This window comes from Cornus florida, unplaced genomic scaffold, assembly GCF_030987335.1.
Source record: "Cornus florida cultivar Cherokee Brave unplaced genomic scaffold, ASM3098733v1 CherokeeBrave_3.0.0_Hap2_Chr08, whole genome shotgun sequence".
In the NCBI taxonomy this organism is placed as follows: Eukaryota; Viridiplantae; Streptophyta; class Magnoliopsida; order Cornales; family Cornaceae; genus Cornus; species Cornus florida.
Genome location: NW_026775578.1, coordinates 7038241 through 7053841, shown reverse-complemented (window position 1 = coordinate 7053841; position 15601 = coordinate 7038241). Strand labels below are relative to the sequence as shown.

Sequence of the window (15601 nt, the reverse complement as noted above, 5' to 3'; positions counted from 1 at the left end):
TATACCAAATAAAATAATAACTAATACTGAAAAAAAACATGTCATGATAGATGACAGAATTATTGGATAAATATATTAATTGCCACAAATTAAAAAAAAAAAAAAAAATTAGTGAGACGTGAACCTTCAAAGTTCTTGAGCCATCTTCAACTTCTTATGAGAGCCAAAAGCCCTACCGATAGTGTCCACAATCTTCCGCTGTGAATCGAGTATCATCTCCATCCTCTTATTCTCCATCTCCATTCTGCATCTCTCAGTTTCCCTCATCATTTCCATTTTCTTGTTCTCCATCCTCACAAACCTTTCCGCGAAGGCCTTTATCTCCGCCGCCAATCCGGCCACCACCTCCCTCCCTCCCTCTTCCTCCTCCTCCTCTTCTTCTTCCTCTTCCTCTTCCTCTTCCTCCTCATCACTCTCTAAAAGAGACTCCTTTCTCTTCCCAAACATAGTCTCTCGCAAAACCCTATCAACACCACCGCCAAATTTCCGATCCATCGTCGATTTATTTGCATTAACATGCCCTCTAACAATGTGATTGATACTCTTGGACTTATTTTTCTTGCTATCTTCATAGTAATTAACATCATCGCCATAATCGTCGTCATTGTCGTCTTCTTCGTTGCTTGAATTCGAATTATTCTGATACTGGATTACCGCCATGGGTCGAGCGGAGATGGGGAGAGGGCCGCGTTCCATGCGGTCCATGACTTCGAAGTACTGCCAGGCATTAGGGTAAGGTTTTTGCCTCTCGGCGCGGTAGCGTTTGCGGAGTTTCTCGATCTTGTGGCGGCATTGGGTGGCGGTCTTGGAGGGTTCGTCGTAGCCGCAGCGAGCGGCAACCGTGACGGCGACTTCTTCCCATTGGAAGGCCTTGAGCTGGCCTTTCTTGAGAGAGTACCATTTATCTTGGTAGGCTTGGATGAGGTTGATGGTCTCTTGGTGGGACCAAGGGAGGGGTGGGCTTTTCTTGGGGACGCCTTGATTTAAAGGTATTATGGATGTGGATGTGGGTGTGGAGGAGGGGATGTCATGGTGGTTTTGATCTGGATCTTGAGGTGGGGGTGAGGAGGGTGTGGCCATTGTTGTCTTTGGTAATTAGGGTTAGGGTTGGCTTTTGTGGTGGTGATGGCGGTGGTGGTGGTGATGGCGGTGGTGGTTTGAGTGGGAAAGGAACGGGTGGAGAAAAAGGGTGGTTAGTTCTAAAGTGCGCTTAGTAGGTGTGGGGGAGTTGTTGCGCCCAGACCAGAAAATCTAAATGGCCACAACATGTAATACTATTTTGGGTTGGGTTTTTGTTACTGGGCTTTGATTGATCTAAAATCTCAAGTACAAGAATTGTACTCGTAATATTGATCCGGAGTTTTTATTTTTATTTTTTATTTTTAGTTTTTCTAGTAGTAGAGTGAGTGACCCAAAATTAAATCAGAGAAAAACTACCAATTATGTGTTTGTTTTAGAGGATGATTCAGATTGAGTGAGGGAACACAAACAAAAGTGATCGTAGTAATAAAATCCCTGCAACTTGGATTTATAGTTATTTTTTTGTTGAATGACAAGAAATGATTTATTCAAACTCAAAGATAACTTATATTACCACAGGCTGAGAGTCTTTGAGACAACACTACTAACCCCCACCAGGCAACAAATCTTCAAAATACTTAGCAACCCTTCTCCGACATTGCCAAAGCATGAGCTGCTCCATTAGCTTTTCAATGGTCACAATTGAACTCCTGTTCAATTTATTTATTTTTAATTTATATTTTTTTTATTCAAGGTCAAAATTAACTTGTTCCAGATGGCTGAGACAGAGACGAAAAACTGTCGCTCTGTCTTTGGTTTGAGAAGAGTCGTATTTCAGGAAGTCCCCTAATCATGTGATATCTATTAATATTGGCTGGGCATTGAGGAAGAAAATCCCTTACCATGAACAGTAAATCATGAGTATTCAGGTCCAAGTATTGAGAGCTATTATAGAACAAATCCAACAATTTGAACTTCCGAAAAGCGAAAATGAAAGGGAAGAGAAGTATACTCGTAATATTTCTGTCACTTCTTATCATTTCAACATTGGTATTATTTCAACAAATTTTTTTTTTTTTTTTTTTTTGGGGGGGGGGGGGGGGGGGGGGGTAAAGTCTTTGGTCTTGTTTTCAGTTCTCTGTAGGAGTGTAATTATCGTTGAATCACAAGCATTTGCTAGCTGTTGGCCACACAAATCCATTACCCAAAGCATAAAAAGCCTACTAGAAAAATGAAGTAAATCTCCATTTTTCTATTAGTAGTAGTAACCTACTAAGAACATGAAATTGATAACAAACAATAAATATAATATCAATACTAAAGGCAGGGGAATCCGTCCTCGAGTTGTAAAGGAAATCTGGAACAAACACCATGTTACCAAGTGCTACAATTAAAAAAGGAAGAATACTTGGATAAATTTTCAGGTATTCATTTTTCTTCGTAGTTTTTTTTTTTCCCGGTAAGGTAAATGTTACCTGTCGATAGTATTCGGAGGAAATAATACATAGAAATAATCAAAGCATTCTCAGATATTTTATTTACACTGGCCTAACAATCTGATTTGAATCATTGAATGATGGGGGAATACACTCAGGATCGATCGACAGGGTTGTATATTACACAGGTCAAGTATCATATTTCCACACAATAGGAATTTTTTGAGTAGCAAATCACACTCACTGCTAACATCTTTCAGAGAGAAGAATCCAGAGTTCTAGCTCTCATGGCAAACACCTTCAACCGGCATGCCGAGAACCTAAAAAAAATTATATACATTTTGATATAAAGGGGGGCGAGAGAGACAATAATATGGGAAAAAGAAAAGGTAATAATACGTTACCTAAAGTGCCAATCTGTCTTCACTAACTTCGGCAAAATTGTGTGTGTAAAAATTTGGGATGAAGATTAAGAGGCCAGGCATTGTGTGTATTTAAGAGATGCTCAAATGAAAATTTCTGCCCATTTCGTCGCTGAAAATTTGGTGGTCATCTTCCATGGGAACTGGAGTTGCAACTTCTCTTCCAACAGGAGTTAGTTCCCTATTATTGGCAAAGTAAAATCAGAATAACCCGTAATTAGGCTCTCAAATATGAAATCAATCCCTCACACTAGTGAAATAAGATGAGTCAACCTTGAAATTTGTCAATCTATCAAAAAAGTGGTCCCTGTTATTATATCCAAAATGTTGAAAATGGTCCAAGTGTAATTAAACTTTTACAACTCCATGGAAGTTGGATATCATGGTTTGGATCTTTCAACGGAAAAAAAAAAAATAACAATCAAATATTTTTTCTTCTCATAAAAAGAGGCAAAAGCAACTGATTTATGATTCTCTCCACTAAATGAATTAAACCAATATACTCAACTCCACTGGGCATACCTTTCACACACAAAAAAAAAAAAAAAAAAAAAAAAAAAAAAAAAAAAAAAAAAAAAAATCACTCCCCTAGGCATAGCTTCGTAATGCAATCAACCGATTTATGGTTTTCTCTTTACTTTGGATTTGTGGCTACAATGTAAACCCCAGATATCCACAATCATCCACAGACCTGAATATCTTATATGTTGTTCTTTTCAGTTTAACCTGTGTTTGGTATAATTTCTTAACAAACTCGGGGTTCACAATATATATGCTACAAACTAGTGTAAAACAATTTATCCACCATTTTGCTATTGGTTTTTACAAAAAAAAAAAAAAAAAAAAAAAAATTATGGGGGTATTGAATGCAACAAATCGAGCACATGATCGAGAAATAAAAAGAATGTACAAATATGTTCTTGGAACTTAATTAATTAATTGTTCTTTTATTTTTCTCATCACACCAAAAGGTTTTGCTTTGCATGTCATCTTTTTTATTTTTATTTTTTATGATTACCACTACCTACTATTACATAGCCTGATTCTAGCATTTTATGAACCTGAAGAAATAAACTCTTTTTTTTCCTTTCTAAGAACAATGGGAACTTACATTTACGCTGTTCTCCCCTAAAGTTTCCAGTGACTTGGCAAGCTCCACTTGTTGTGATGCAGTAGCAAATAGTGCCTACCGAAACCAAAAAAGGAAAGAAGAGAAAAAGAGTTTAGTTCCGCCGACCAATGGTAAGTAATCAAGATGAGAATAAAAGGCCTCTGAGCACTATAATTTTCAGAACAACACAGGTCTACATACAAATAAGAAAAGCATCTTACTTTTTTAGTCTTTTGCAAGTCATACTCTATGGATTTTATACGATTCAAAGACTCGAGAAGCATGTCATCTTTCTCTGGAGGAATTCGTGTAGGCTTGTTGGACAGCTCAGTTACCAATGCTTCTAAATGTTGCAACCTCTGCCGACATGGATAAAGTAAGTCCTCTTCTTTAGTCTGTGAAATACATTGTTCTTGAGAACTTGAATTTGTCAAGTCAGGTTTGCTCTGCTTCTCAAACTGCTTGTCTGCACTATTCCCAACCAAAATTCTCCACAGACCTGGGACTAAAAGATGTATACATAATAATAATTTGAATATGGAGTCCATCAATAAAGTTGTAATGAATTTCTTCGGCGGCCGCCTTTCCGTAAGATTACTGGCTATATCATCTGTTGCAAGGATCAAATAACAAGTAAACTTTCTTAGAAATTTCCAAGCAGATTAAAAGAGACATATTTGAAAATTTTCATATTGATGTCAACAGAAGTTCCTCACACACTAACAATTGTTAGGGAGAAATTTTCACAGCATAAAAACTGCGGGTCTCTTTGGTTCAGCTTTCTGAGAGCAGAGAACTGAAAATCAGAAAGCTGTACAGAAACTGGTTTGGTTGCAGTTTTCTCAAAACTGATTTTAAAAAAAGACCTATTTTCTGATAACAATCTTTTATAGTTCTATGAAAAGAGTTCTCAAAAAGTTTTCAGAAAACTGAACCAAACAGGCCCTACATAATCCTTAAATCTTTAATGACCCAGGAAAAAATAGCTTATCAAGATTTAAAATATTTTAGACCTGGACTCCCAGTGCAAATGGGACCTGTTCAAACTTCAAAGGGCTCTAGATAAAAGGGCAATCCATGACAAAATATTATGTTGGGATAACAAGCAAGAAAAAAAAAAAAAAAAAAAAAAATGTAACAATAATTAAGGAGTTTAAATTGCAAGTAAAATATTTTTTTGACATATAGTTCAATGAAATTAACAGTTTCAAATGGGATATTAGGAGATATATGAAAAAAGGGCCAGCTGAGTTTGTCCTTTATACTCAATTTATAAGGTAAACCAACTAATCATTTGAGGAATTTACTATAGATGCATCTCAAACTTGAACTGTCTTATAAGCATATAGCTCCTACCAAACACTCATGAGTTACATGCATATATATTGAAACTGATTCCTCAAGTCCCCAATTTTAGCATATCTAGAAATATGAAATCATATCTAAATATGAAATCATATCTAGATATAACATTTTTAGCATTAATATGTATGGACCCCTTTTTTTTTTTTTTTTTTTTTTTTGAAAAGCACGACCCTTATTTATCAATAATAGAGTAGGGGGCCAGTCCTAACTTTGGGTAACAAAAAATACAATCATTCTGTGACCATCCCAAGTTAATCTGCATGGACATCCTACCATTACGGCACATTTTTAACAATGAAGTAAATCATCTACTTTAAAACAATAACATTAACGCAACCAAAAAAAGTTCCATTTGTTGACAACAGGATGAATGATAATTACCTGTTGAATAAGCATCTTCAACACAGGCCCCACAACCAACTGGTTCAACTAGGCTGTAGATAAAAGCAGGATCCATCCTTTCCTACAACAATGAACGCACAAAGCAAATATAGATAAATAATATGTCTCAAATTAGTGTGCATGAAATATGAAGAGTCGTGGAGCCAAGATACACAGATGTAAAACACATATCTCATCACCTGTCTTTAAACTGAAAAACAAATCAATTCAAATAGAAAAAGATGTTCTGCTTCAAATTCTAGGAATGTGGTGATATAACATGAAAAGATATCGCAATATATTAAAAGCACAATCCAAAAACCACTAAAAATGCAATAACAACCTTTTGTTTTTCATGGCATTTTCTAGGAATGTGGTGATATAACATAAAAAGATATCGCAATATATTAAAAGCACAACCAGAAACCACTAAAAATGCAATAACAACCTTTTGTTTGTCATGGCATTTGAAAGAAGTAGGACAAACCTATATAATTCTTAATAGACAGTTAAATGAAATAACTTTCCAATGTCAAGAAATTGACCTCATTTCTATGCGCCACTACCATTTAGGTATCTATGCGCCGCTACCATTTAGGTAGCGTGGTACCTTGGATCTTTATTGTAACTCCATTTAACACGCTGAATTTGTGCGTTCAAATGGAATTGAACTGTATAATCCCGTGTAATTTTGCAAGTTCCCAAAACAGAATTAGGCAAACAGTAGTACATCCAATTATGCATCAGTTGATTATGCTCTAATGAAAATTTAACAATTTTTAAGTCCCCAATATCACAAACCATTGCAATGAACTATCTTTTCACTTATTTAACAATATAATATCATTGAACAGTGGTCCCGGTTCCTGCCAGGACCCTATGTCCTTAGGATCTATAATCTAATAACCTAATTATCACCAAAAATAAATAAATAAATAAAAGATACCAGATGAACTCACAGCATATTCTTACTTATGCACAAAATGGAAAAATCGGTTAGTATATACTTGCTGTTCCCTTTCCTTTGTGTCTAGAGAGAAGAAAATGCGGCAAAAGATGTGCAAACTAGTAAATATAACTTTTTTCATAAATAAAGAAATAAAATATAGGGTAAAGTGCAAGAAAAACCTGAACTGTGCCTTTAATTGCATATGACCCCCTAAACTTTATTTTTAACAGACAGCACATTCAATTATCACGATTTATGCGAATTACCCCCTTTCAACAGATGCCTCATGCTTAGGAAAAAAAGAAAAGAAAGGAAAGGAAGGGCACTGCCCAAAAGCCAACCACTCATTGAGATGGTAATATATCTCAGCACTTCAGCAGTGATCTTACACTCCTAATACACACACACATACATGTATGTATTTAACAAAACAAAACATGATATCACCTGCAATGAGTGATACGCCACACACAATAATGTTAAAAAATATTTATAGCATTCGCAGCTTAAGGTGAAGGATTCGCACCACTTTTTCCTTCAGCTCAATAGTCATTCAAACAGGAAATGATTTTTTTTTTTTTTTTTTTTAAATGAATCAGAAGAAGGGACATGAAGTATTGGGGGTTTACTTTTGATTTTGATCAGTGAGTGCCTTGTATATTATTATGAAATTGCTACCTAACATCGAGATGGTGTGCTAGGTCATTTTAACTAGGTATTGAAAATTTTCATTGGCTTTAGTCAGACCCTTACAGGTGTGGAAAACATATTCATTTGAAAGAGATCTTATTATTTAATGATTCCATACTGATTTACACCAACCAAATTTAGTCGTATTTTTTAAGTGGAATCTTTAATTTATGAAATAGTGATTCTTGGTCATACTCTGACACTTGCCAATTAAATGAGTGTACGATTGATAAAATAGATACTAATTCATAAAATAAATTCAGATTAAATAGGTCTAAAGGACTGAATTCGACAACACATACTCCGACTCGAGGCACTACTGGTTGCCCTGCACCAAAAGTACACAATCCTACATCCAATCCTGGCTTAGCAGAAACTATTTTGGTGCTGGGAACCTGTAAAGAAGCATAATTTTAGTTAAAACAAGATAAGATGGCTGTAAGCCAGGTTACCCTAAGTCAGCATGGGAAGTTAATATATCGACATGTTACCTGCGAAGCAAATGGTTTAACTTCTAAATCATCACCATCAGAAAAACTAGTAATTATCCTCGAAGGCATTGCTTCACCAATACGCACCAGCTACGAATAAGAGTCAGATGAGTGATGATATAAATATTTATAATTAAAATTTGGGAAGAAATAATCGCAAAAGATTGAAGTTTATAATGCTTATTAATCAATATTTATAACTAAATAGTGCTACCAAAAGGACAAGGACCATACTTTCATCAATTCTGAATCATTCCAGGGCCCCTTGTTAGATCGAAGACACCCACCTTCGTTTGGGCAGGAGCAGGTTCCACCAAGAAAATCTGGCAGCTGGCTGTTCAAAAGAAAGGAACAAAGATAAGAATAGAAACAAGAGACCCCAAAAGACCTCTGGCTGTAAGCATGGAAAATGAAATCCAACCTTGAATCTATAGCTTCCAACAACTTGTTCCGGAATTTGTTGCCAAGAACCTGTGGAATAGGTAAATAATCATTCACAACTGTCCCGAAAATTTTAAAAATGTAAAAGTATCAAATGTCCTATTACATGTATCTTTGACGTCGTCCTTGGATCAAGCCAGCCTTTTACAGAGTTCCATGCAAACTTGAATCCATAACCAGCATTTACAATGAACATCTGATGTAATGTCTGCAGAGAATCAACTGGTATCAGAAAAGATTAGTTAACTTAAATGACAAAAATATTCAATTATTTTCTACTTTAGATTCCTATAATAACCGAGGTACCTCAGGATAGTTGTCACCATCTATCTTCTGCATGCGCAAAACTAGATCATGTGCAACCTTGCCAAAACTCAACCAGTTCTGCAGAACCAAGAAAACAATGAGAAAATGGAAATTGTACAATTGGCGATGTTATGCATAATCTAATGAATATTTTGGCCAACTCAGAACTAACCACCCCTTGCACATCCAATATCGTTGTTGTAGAATCTATATGCCTCTTGGCTTTAATTGAACACGCAGAAAGCTTTACAGCAAAAGTCTTCTCAAACCCCTGCACATGGTATTTTAAGAACCTGTCCACTGTGGTTACACTCATAAGCTTACTAGGTTCAACTTTGCCAAGTCTTTCAATATAAACTGGCCGTCCATCTTTGTCTACACCATGGTATGCATGAGGATAATAGCGTTGAACTTCTTCATATTCATCATAAGTGAAGTCCTAAATATAGAAACATTGTATTACATCATCTGTCAGAATGTTGGAAAACATAATCAATGGAAAACGTAATCAATGGGAAGCAAATACAGGAGATACTTTCAGTCAACCAAGCATCAGCTTATAGAAATGGTACAAAGAAAGAAAAAAAATACTTAAGTAACTTCTCCTTCAATACCCCATTTGTGATGACATATTTCGAAATAGAAATAGAAATAGACAGATGACATAAGATTTCATATAGTGAAGCAACAGTAGACACGTGATAAAGATTGATAAAAATATACTTCCACCATCCCAAAATAAGTGTCCCTATTTCCTATTTAGGCTGACCTAAAATAGAAATAGAAATAGACAGATGACATAAGATTTCATATAGTGAAGCAACAGTAGACACGTGATAAAGATTGATAAAAATATACTTCCACCATCCCAAAATAAGTGTCCCTATTTCCTATTTAGGCTGACCTAAAATAAGTAACCCTTTTCAAATGGCAATGTTCACAAACTGAGACATTCATAAATTATCCTTAGTTTTTGAAAAGTTTCTCAAATCAACAATTTCAATATTTAAACTTTCCTTTCTTTTCTTTTCTTTTCTTTTCTTTTTTTATAAGTAATTTCAATATTCTTACTTTAGGACAGAGGAAGTACTAACTTCTAGAAGAAAAGACAATTGTGAGGGGAAAAGATGAATATCCCTTCATAATATAAGATCAAAATCAAGTCAATTATAACACATCGTTATTCAAGTGGAAAATAACAGATTGTCACTTGGTGTTATTGAAGCCCCTTACTCTCTAGATACATCTAGCCAACTCAAACCTAGTCTAGTCTACCTGTTATCTTTATCATATCACTTGTCATACATCTATCTCCAGTCTCCTATCTTCTAAGACCCACAAATATTGGAATAAGACTAATATAGTCATACACATCAATATAGCACAGAAACTGAAGAACTACACCCCACATCCCAGTGTCACTATATTAACCATGGTAGCATGCCAAACATATTTCAACTTAGGACCAACATTGTATACATTTCAATTAGTATATTGTTGCATGCAGCGCACACAGGAAAGATAAGACCTACAAACAATCACTCTCATGATTAAATCCCAACCAAGACTGTGCCTCACACGCTCTTCCTTGGAGCTCATCTTTGCTACAGTCTTCATACATCAGAACCATTGAAAAATGGCAACGATTCAAAATGAACATAATAATATCACGATAAACATTATACCTGTATTATAGAGTCTACTCCATACTCCTTCCTCCAGTTGAGCATTTCTGCCCACATCTGGACTGTTTTGTCAAGGTCAAACTTCCTTGCCTTCAAGAATCTGCAGAACATCCACATTTCTTCTAATAATTTGAAAGAATAGAATGTAAAAGAAAAGTATTGAAAAAAAAAAAAAAAAAAGCAAAAATAATTTTATCACTCAAAATGCTAAAGGAAATACATAATCCATTTAGCTTTGTTCGTGCTAAGGCTCTGGATGACATAGACCATATTGGAAGACTAGATATATAAATTGTAGGAAGAGATTTACACCACGTCTGGTATGGGGGAGAAGACAACAGGATAACAAAATTTAAAAATCCTCCCTGTTGAAGTATCTAAAGAAATGAAAAGAATAGAAGTGGGGTGTTATAAGAGGAGAGAAGAAATCCTGCAATATCCACCAAGAACTATCACCACAAGAGTGAGGTATTCAAGAGGACATAGGAGAGTTGCGGGAACTTTTTTCATTCCACGTATGCATAATCTCGTGTAAAATGGAAAAAATAAAATAGCACTTAATTATCACAATAGACTTATAGGGGTTTGGAAATCATCGATCTAGGCAATCCAATTGATTTCAACTTACTAAATTGGCCAGTTGTACAGTATCTTATTACAAATAGAAGTTGAATGATGATTTTGCCAAATTTGTATAATTTTAAAGTCAAACATAAACTAAAAAGAAACCACTCCATTTGCAACATATCCTAGGTCCAAGATGCTGAATTTTCCACATGGAAAGAGGCCAAACTGCCAGTGCCTCTTTGCTCATATAGGCCAAAAGCAAGAATAAAAATTGTGAGAGCACACCGTAGACAAATACTTGAAAACAAACACATAGATGTCATAGAGTGACAAACTTTTCAAATCTTTGCAGATCAATAATTACCATTAGCATCATTAACCTACAAGAACTTGCTGGAAGGAATGAATAAAGAATACATAAATATTCTTTATAACCTTTTTTTTGTAGATTTCTTGAAAATTCTAGTTTTTGATAAGATTTGAATCAAGCAAGGTTCTCCAATCATCCAAAAATGAACTTGACTCAGGGTCATATTTGCCACGTATCCTTTGAAATGCTCTCCAGTTCTCTAATGGACCAGAATAGGTAACTTCTCTATCCTGCAAAGCCCACCCTAAAGATGGAGAAGGGTAAAGATGTCTACTCATTATTTAAGTTCATCCAAACAAATGATAGAAACTAATAACTATGTGAACTTAAATCATAATGGAAGCATTAAACAGAATGTGGGAAGGTTCAAATTTTTAGGCAAGGATGCAAAGGTCTGAGCACAAAAAAGGTGGTTCTTACAACTATATCTACAAGCAGAGGCTTAGAATTTTGTGTGCATGTATTTTTCCCAATTTGTTAGAATTTTTTTTTTTTTTTTTGATATGAATTTATTTTCAAGTCTCTGACATTTATAGCATGTAACAATTTATTATGTTTCACTGAATGCGACTGTTGCCAATTGGTATTAATCCCAGCTAATACCATGACAAAACCAATTCTTATAGTTGCATAATCTACCATAGAAACATACTTTTCTGTCTATCATTAGTACATCAATGTACAACAACCAAACTGCCTGGAGCTTGTGTCATAAGAATATCCACTTTCAGATAGAGGTATGAACATTTTCACCTACCTGCTAGCACGCTCTTTCAAATAATGTAATAAACACTCCCAAGTCCCTGATTGGTTTTCAGAAAGAAAGTCACTAACATCCATAACATCTCCCTCCTTAAGTCAACCCCCGCCCCAGCCCTCCTCCCCTTAACAAAAGGAAAAAGAAAAGAAAAATGAATGTAAAGAAATTGACTTATCTCAAGAAAACCCTGTCCCAACTAGTTAAGGTTGGCAAAAGAAAGTAAAGAACAAAAACTAAAAAGGAAAAAGAAAAAAAAGAAGTAGAAACTAGAAAATGCTGACCATACCAACCAGTTGAATTAATAGAGTAGGATAACCGCCTGCAATGACATGTGCTCTTCAAAGGAAGAGCCCAAAAATATTCATACAAAAAATGGACAACCTGATTGCATTGCATTACAAGCATGGCACTCAAGCTTACTGTTTGTCAATAAAAATCAGTTATACCTTTTAGAAAGAAGTAAACTAGCTGACAGATCAAATAATCGCCATGATGCAACTGTACTTCTAATCAACCATTTTTTTGATAAGTACTTGTAATCAACCATTTGACTGACACAATTCCTCAATTACACATCTCCAATTGTACATAATCACTAATCAGGTGCCTGCATCCCGATTTATCTCACAGTTTCTAATAATTCACAAACTAGTCCTCTATTTCTGCACTTTCAAGTACAGAATTGTTTGTGGATTCTGAATTATCGAATATAGTAACAAAAACCAACATGTGTTCCCTATCCCAAACATGCCTTACATTTCACTTATTTTGGAAATTTTCAAGTTAGTCCCAAATTCTCAATATTTTTTGCTGGATGCTCTTCCCAAGCCTGGTTCCCAATCCCTAAATATTCTTCATGCTGATTGATCATCAAGTTAGAAAGTCACCACTATTTAAGTCGGTACTTGACATTCATATAGCATATCCTATAAAAAGAATATGGTTATCAAGATGTTCGCATTATTTTATATATCTAAGAATATTGAAAATGGTTGTTATGGATTTTCACATGGTTTATGGTCCAAATGATGCTAGAGAAAGATGTATAAGCTTCGAGAGAAATTAGGAACTGGAGGAGGCCAAGGGCCTGAGGGGAGAGGTAATGTGCCTTGGTCTGTGACCATACAGAAACAATGTAGTAGTCACCCCACTGTTGCCTGTGCATTACAATGTTGCTTCAGAAAAATGACCAAGCAACCTTATCCTACTTCTATTCTTACTGAAGATATGAAATTTGGAAGCAAATACTTGTATAAATTAGGCTAACAAAATTTTTTAAACCATCCAGATTCTCATAGTCCATCAACTTCGAATAATAACAATTAATACAAACATAACGCAAATAACTGTTTTGAATACTTATCAAAGAAGAAAAACATATTGTGAGAATCTGCATTACCCTATCCCATCCCATAGATTACAATGTTGCTTCAAAAATGACCAACCAACCTTATCTTTCATACTCACTTTGTGCAAACTATGATAACATAATATTGAATTGAAATTCAAAAGATGAGGCAGATCTATAAGCATTAATACCGAAGAAAATTATTGATTTTCTCACTGACTAACATAAGATGTCCATATTTTGTTTTAAGACTGCTGTCAAATAAATGATTGACTAACCTCAGCATAGTATGGTAGTCATCATGGCGAGCTGGAAGCATATCTATTGCAATCAAGGCCTGACGAAACGCATTCACAGCCTCCTCCTCCTCCTCATCTCGAACATCTTCAATCGAAATTGAGGCGAAACGACAATTAGCAATCCGATTATGTCGTTTCCTGAGGGTATGTGTAAGTCTCGTTGAAGCATTCATTGCCTTTTTCTTCAAAGATCTAATCCGAGTTATCCTCTTCTCATCCTCAGAGATCTCGAGATCAGATCTTTTCGTCCATTCATCTTCTTGAATCAAACCTACTTCTCCTAATGATCAAACAATTAAAGATTTAATTGCAAAACAGAAACAACATTTCGAACTCACTTTGATCTAAATCTTGTAAAGAATAACTCAAAGTACCTGTCATTGTATGTCGTACACGTACAATTCAATTTTGCAGTACTTCTGCATCAAACAAGAACACAAAGCTCATAAATCTTTAAAGAAACTATGAACGGAAATCATAGATTTGCAAGATTCTCAGTCCAAACTCATACCAATTAAACCAATCAAGTTAAACTTGATTCGAACAAATTTGGTGTAAACGACAAAACTCAGCATAATCGCAATGAGAGAAGTAATAAAAATTCAAACATTTCGTAAACGAAAATCAAACAGATTGAAAAGATTAAAGATCAGCAATTTATATAATCAAGATAAGCAAGATTCGATCATCAAAAGATCTACATACCGTGAAAGAAGCCGCATTCGTACAATGAAGGTAACCAGATAGCAGCGGAGATCGCAGAATTGTCTCTCTAGTCCGTCACTACTCTGTTTGTTAGTAGTATCTTTAAAGCGTAGACGTTGTTGACGTTGCTCTCTACCTACTCTACTCTCTCTCTCTCTCTCTCTAAAAATACAATACCCATGAAATGCAACTGATGCAACGAGGGAGCCTCTCTCTCTCAATAATAAGATATCTGTATCAGTATGTAAATATATATATATATATATATGTATATTTATGGTAAATAGGGCTTTTGTTTTCGGAGGAAGAAAGAGGATTAATAGAGAGAGAAAGAGACGTAGCGTGCAACGGCCGCTTTCGTCTGAAGCTGATACCTCCGTCGATTTGGTTAAATCGATTCTTTGAAAATATTCGGTGAGCTGCTATTTGTTTGATGCTCTTACTTTTCAGACTCTGAAAACGGACGGTTGTGACGAGGATGTTAGGTCACCGCCTTACGATTCGTTTTCAAAAAAAAAAAAGTGTCCACGTGTGAGGAGATTATTCGTGCCACGTCAACATCAATTGCTTTATACCGCGTGTTGATACTTCAACAACGGAGTAGACAAATGTAATTCTAGATGGAAGATTGAAGATTTTAAGGGGTGGTTAGATGACAGGTTGAAAGATCGACACACGATGGTGTGGTTAGAACGCTAGGGTTGACTCTTCCACTAAGACTATAATGCTTCAGTGACCTCGAATTGTGGAGGCTGATTTATGAAACAACACGAAAAAAAACCTCTTATCCTATGCGAAACCCCGAATAATTCGGAATTATACAAAAATTAAATTTTATTTCTAATGTATTAATTGTTATGCATTAAGTTGGTACTTTCAAACGTATTGTTAAATTGTTGTTACAGTGTTGTGAGTAGTAGCAAAAGTTTTGTATCAAATGATATTTGTTACTCAAAGTTTGATCATCTGAGCACTCCCTGTTATTCTTTACTTAAAATGAATAAAGTACTTTGATTATATATTTGTTTAGTGGAAATTTATATTAATTCTCAAGTTGTTCATAAAAAATTTAACCGTTTGATAATATTTATATTAATTTTAAACAATTTTTATATTAATTTTGAACAACAAAGAGTAATTAATCAAGTCTCGACAACAAATTTCCTAACAAGTTACATTTACTTATCGTCAAGTGTCAATATTGACATGTTTGGAATGAAATATATAATATGTATAAATATATTGGTGAGTTTCT

At 35.1% G+C, this 15601-nt stretch overlaps 2 protein-coding genes across 4 annotated transcripts; both read right to left on the bottom strand.

Annotated features, from left to right (window-relative positions):
* LOC132269138 (trihelix transcription factor ENAP2) lies at positions 1–1566 on the bottom strand. Its single transcript, XM_059770196.1, has one exon. It carries the CDS (start codon positions 1078–1080, stop codon positions 127–129), a length of 954 nt encoding a protein of 317 aa, XP_059626179.1. The 5' UTR covers positions 1081–1566; the 3' UTR covers positions 1–126.
* Positions 1567–2114: 548 nt separating this feature from the next.
* On the bottom strand, positions 2115–14782 carry LOC132269137 (phosphatidylinositol/phosphatidylcholine transfer protein SFH9). 3 transcript variants are annotated; one of them, XM_059770193.1, is made up of 16 exons: positions 14347–14781; positions 14016–14060; positions 13621–13921; positions 10298–10397; positions 8785–9051; positions 8613–8690; positions 8413–8514; positions 8287–8336; positions 8100–8199; positions 7866–7955; positions 7677–7769; positions 5736–5817; positions 4211–4599; positions 3990–4064; positions 2861–3059; positions 2115–2776 (listed from the first exon to the last, which is right to left on the bottom strand). In XM_059770193.1, exons 2-15 carry the CDS (start codon positions 14020–14022, stop codon positions 3006–3008), a joined length of 1788 nt encoding a protein of 595 aa, XP_059626176.1. In that variant the 5' UTR covers positions 14023–14060; positions 14347–14781; the 3' UTR covers positions 2115–2776; positions 2861–3005. The 3 variants fall into 3 exon arrangements, with proteins under 3 accessions (XP_059626176.1, XP_059626177.1, XP_059626178.1); XM_059770194.1 differs by lacking the exon at positions 7677–7769 and having other exon boundaries at positions 14347–14782; XM_059770195.1 differs by lacking the exons at positions 14016–14060; positions 14347–14781 and adding an exon at positions 11300–11478 and having other exon boundaries at positions 13621–13680.
* Positions 14783–15601: the final 819 nt, after the last annotated feature.

What these genes read in the sequence shown, in the direction of transcription:
- LOC132269138 (XM_059770196.1), bottom strand. Translation starts at nt 1,080, where the DNA reads ATGGCCACACCCTCCTCACCCCCACCTCAAGATCCAGATCAAAACCAC.
- LOC132269137 (XM_059770193.1), bottom strand. An exon ending in TTAAACCATTTGCTTCGCAG is followed by an intron (nt 7,770 to 7,865) that starts GTAACATGTCGA and finishes GCTTCTTTACAG; the next exon opens with GTTCCCAGCACCAAAATAGT. An exon ending in CAGTAGTGCCTCGAGTCGGA is followed by an intron (nt 5,818 to 7,676) that starts GTATGTGTTGTC and finishes TCATTGTTGTAG; the next exon opens with GAAAGGATGGATCCTGCTTT.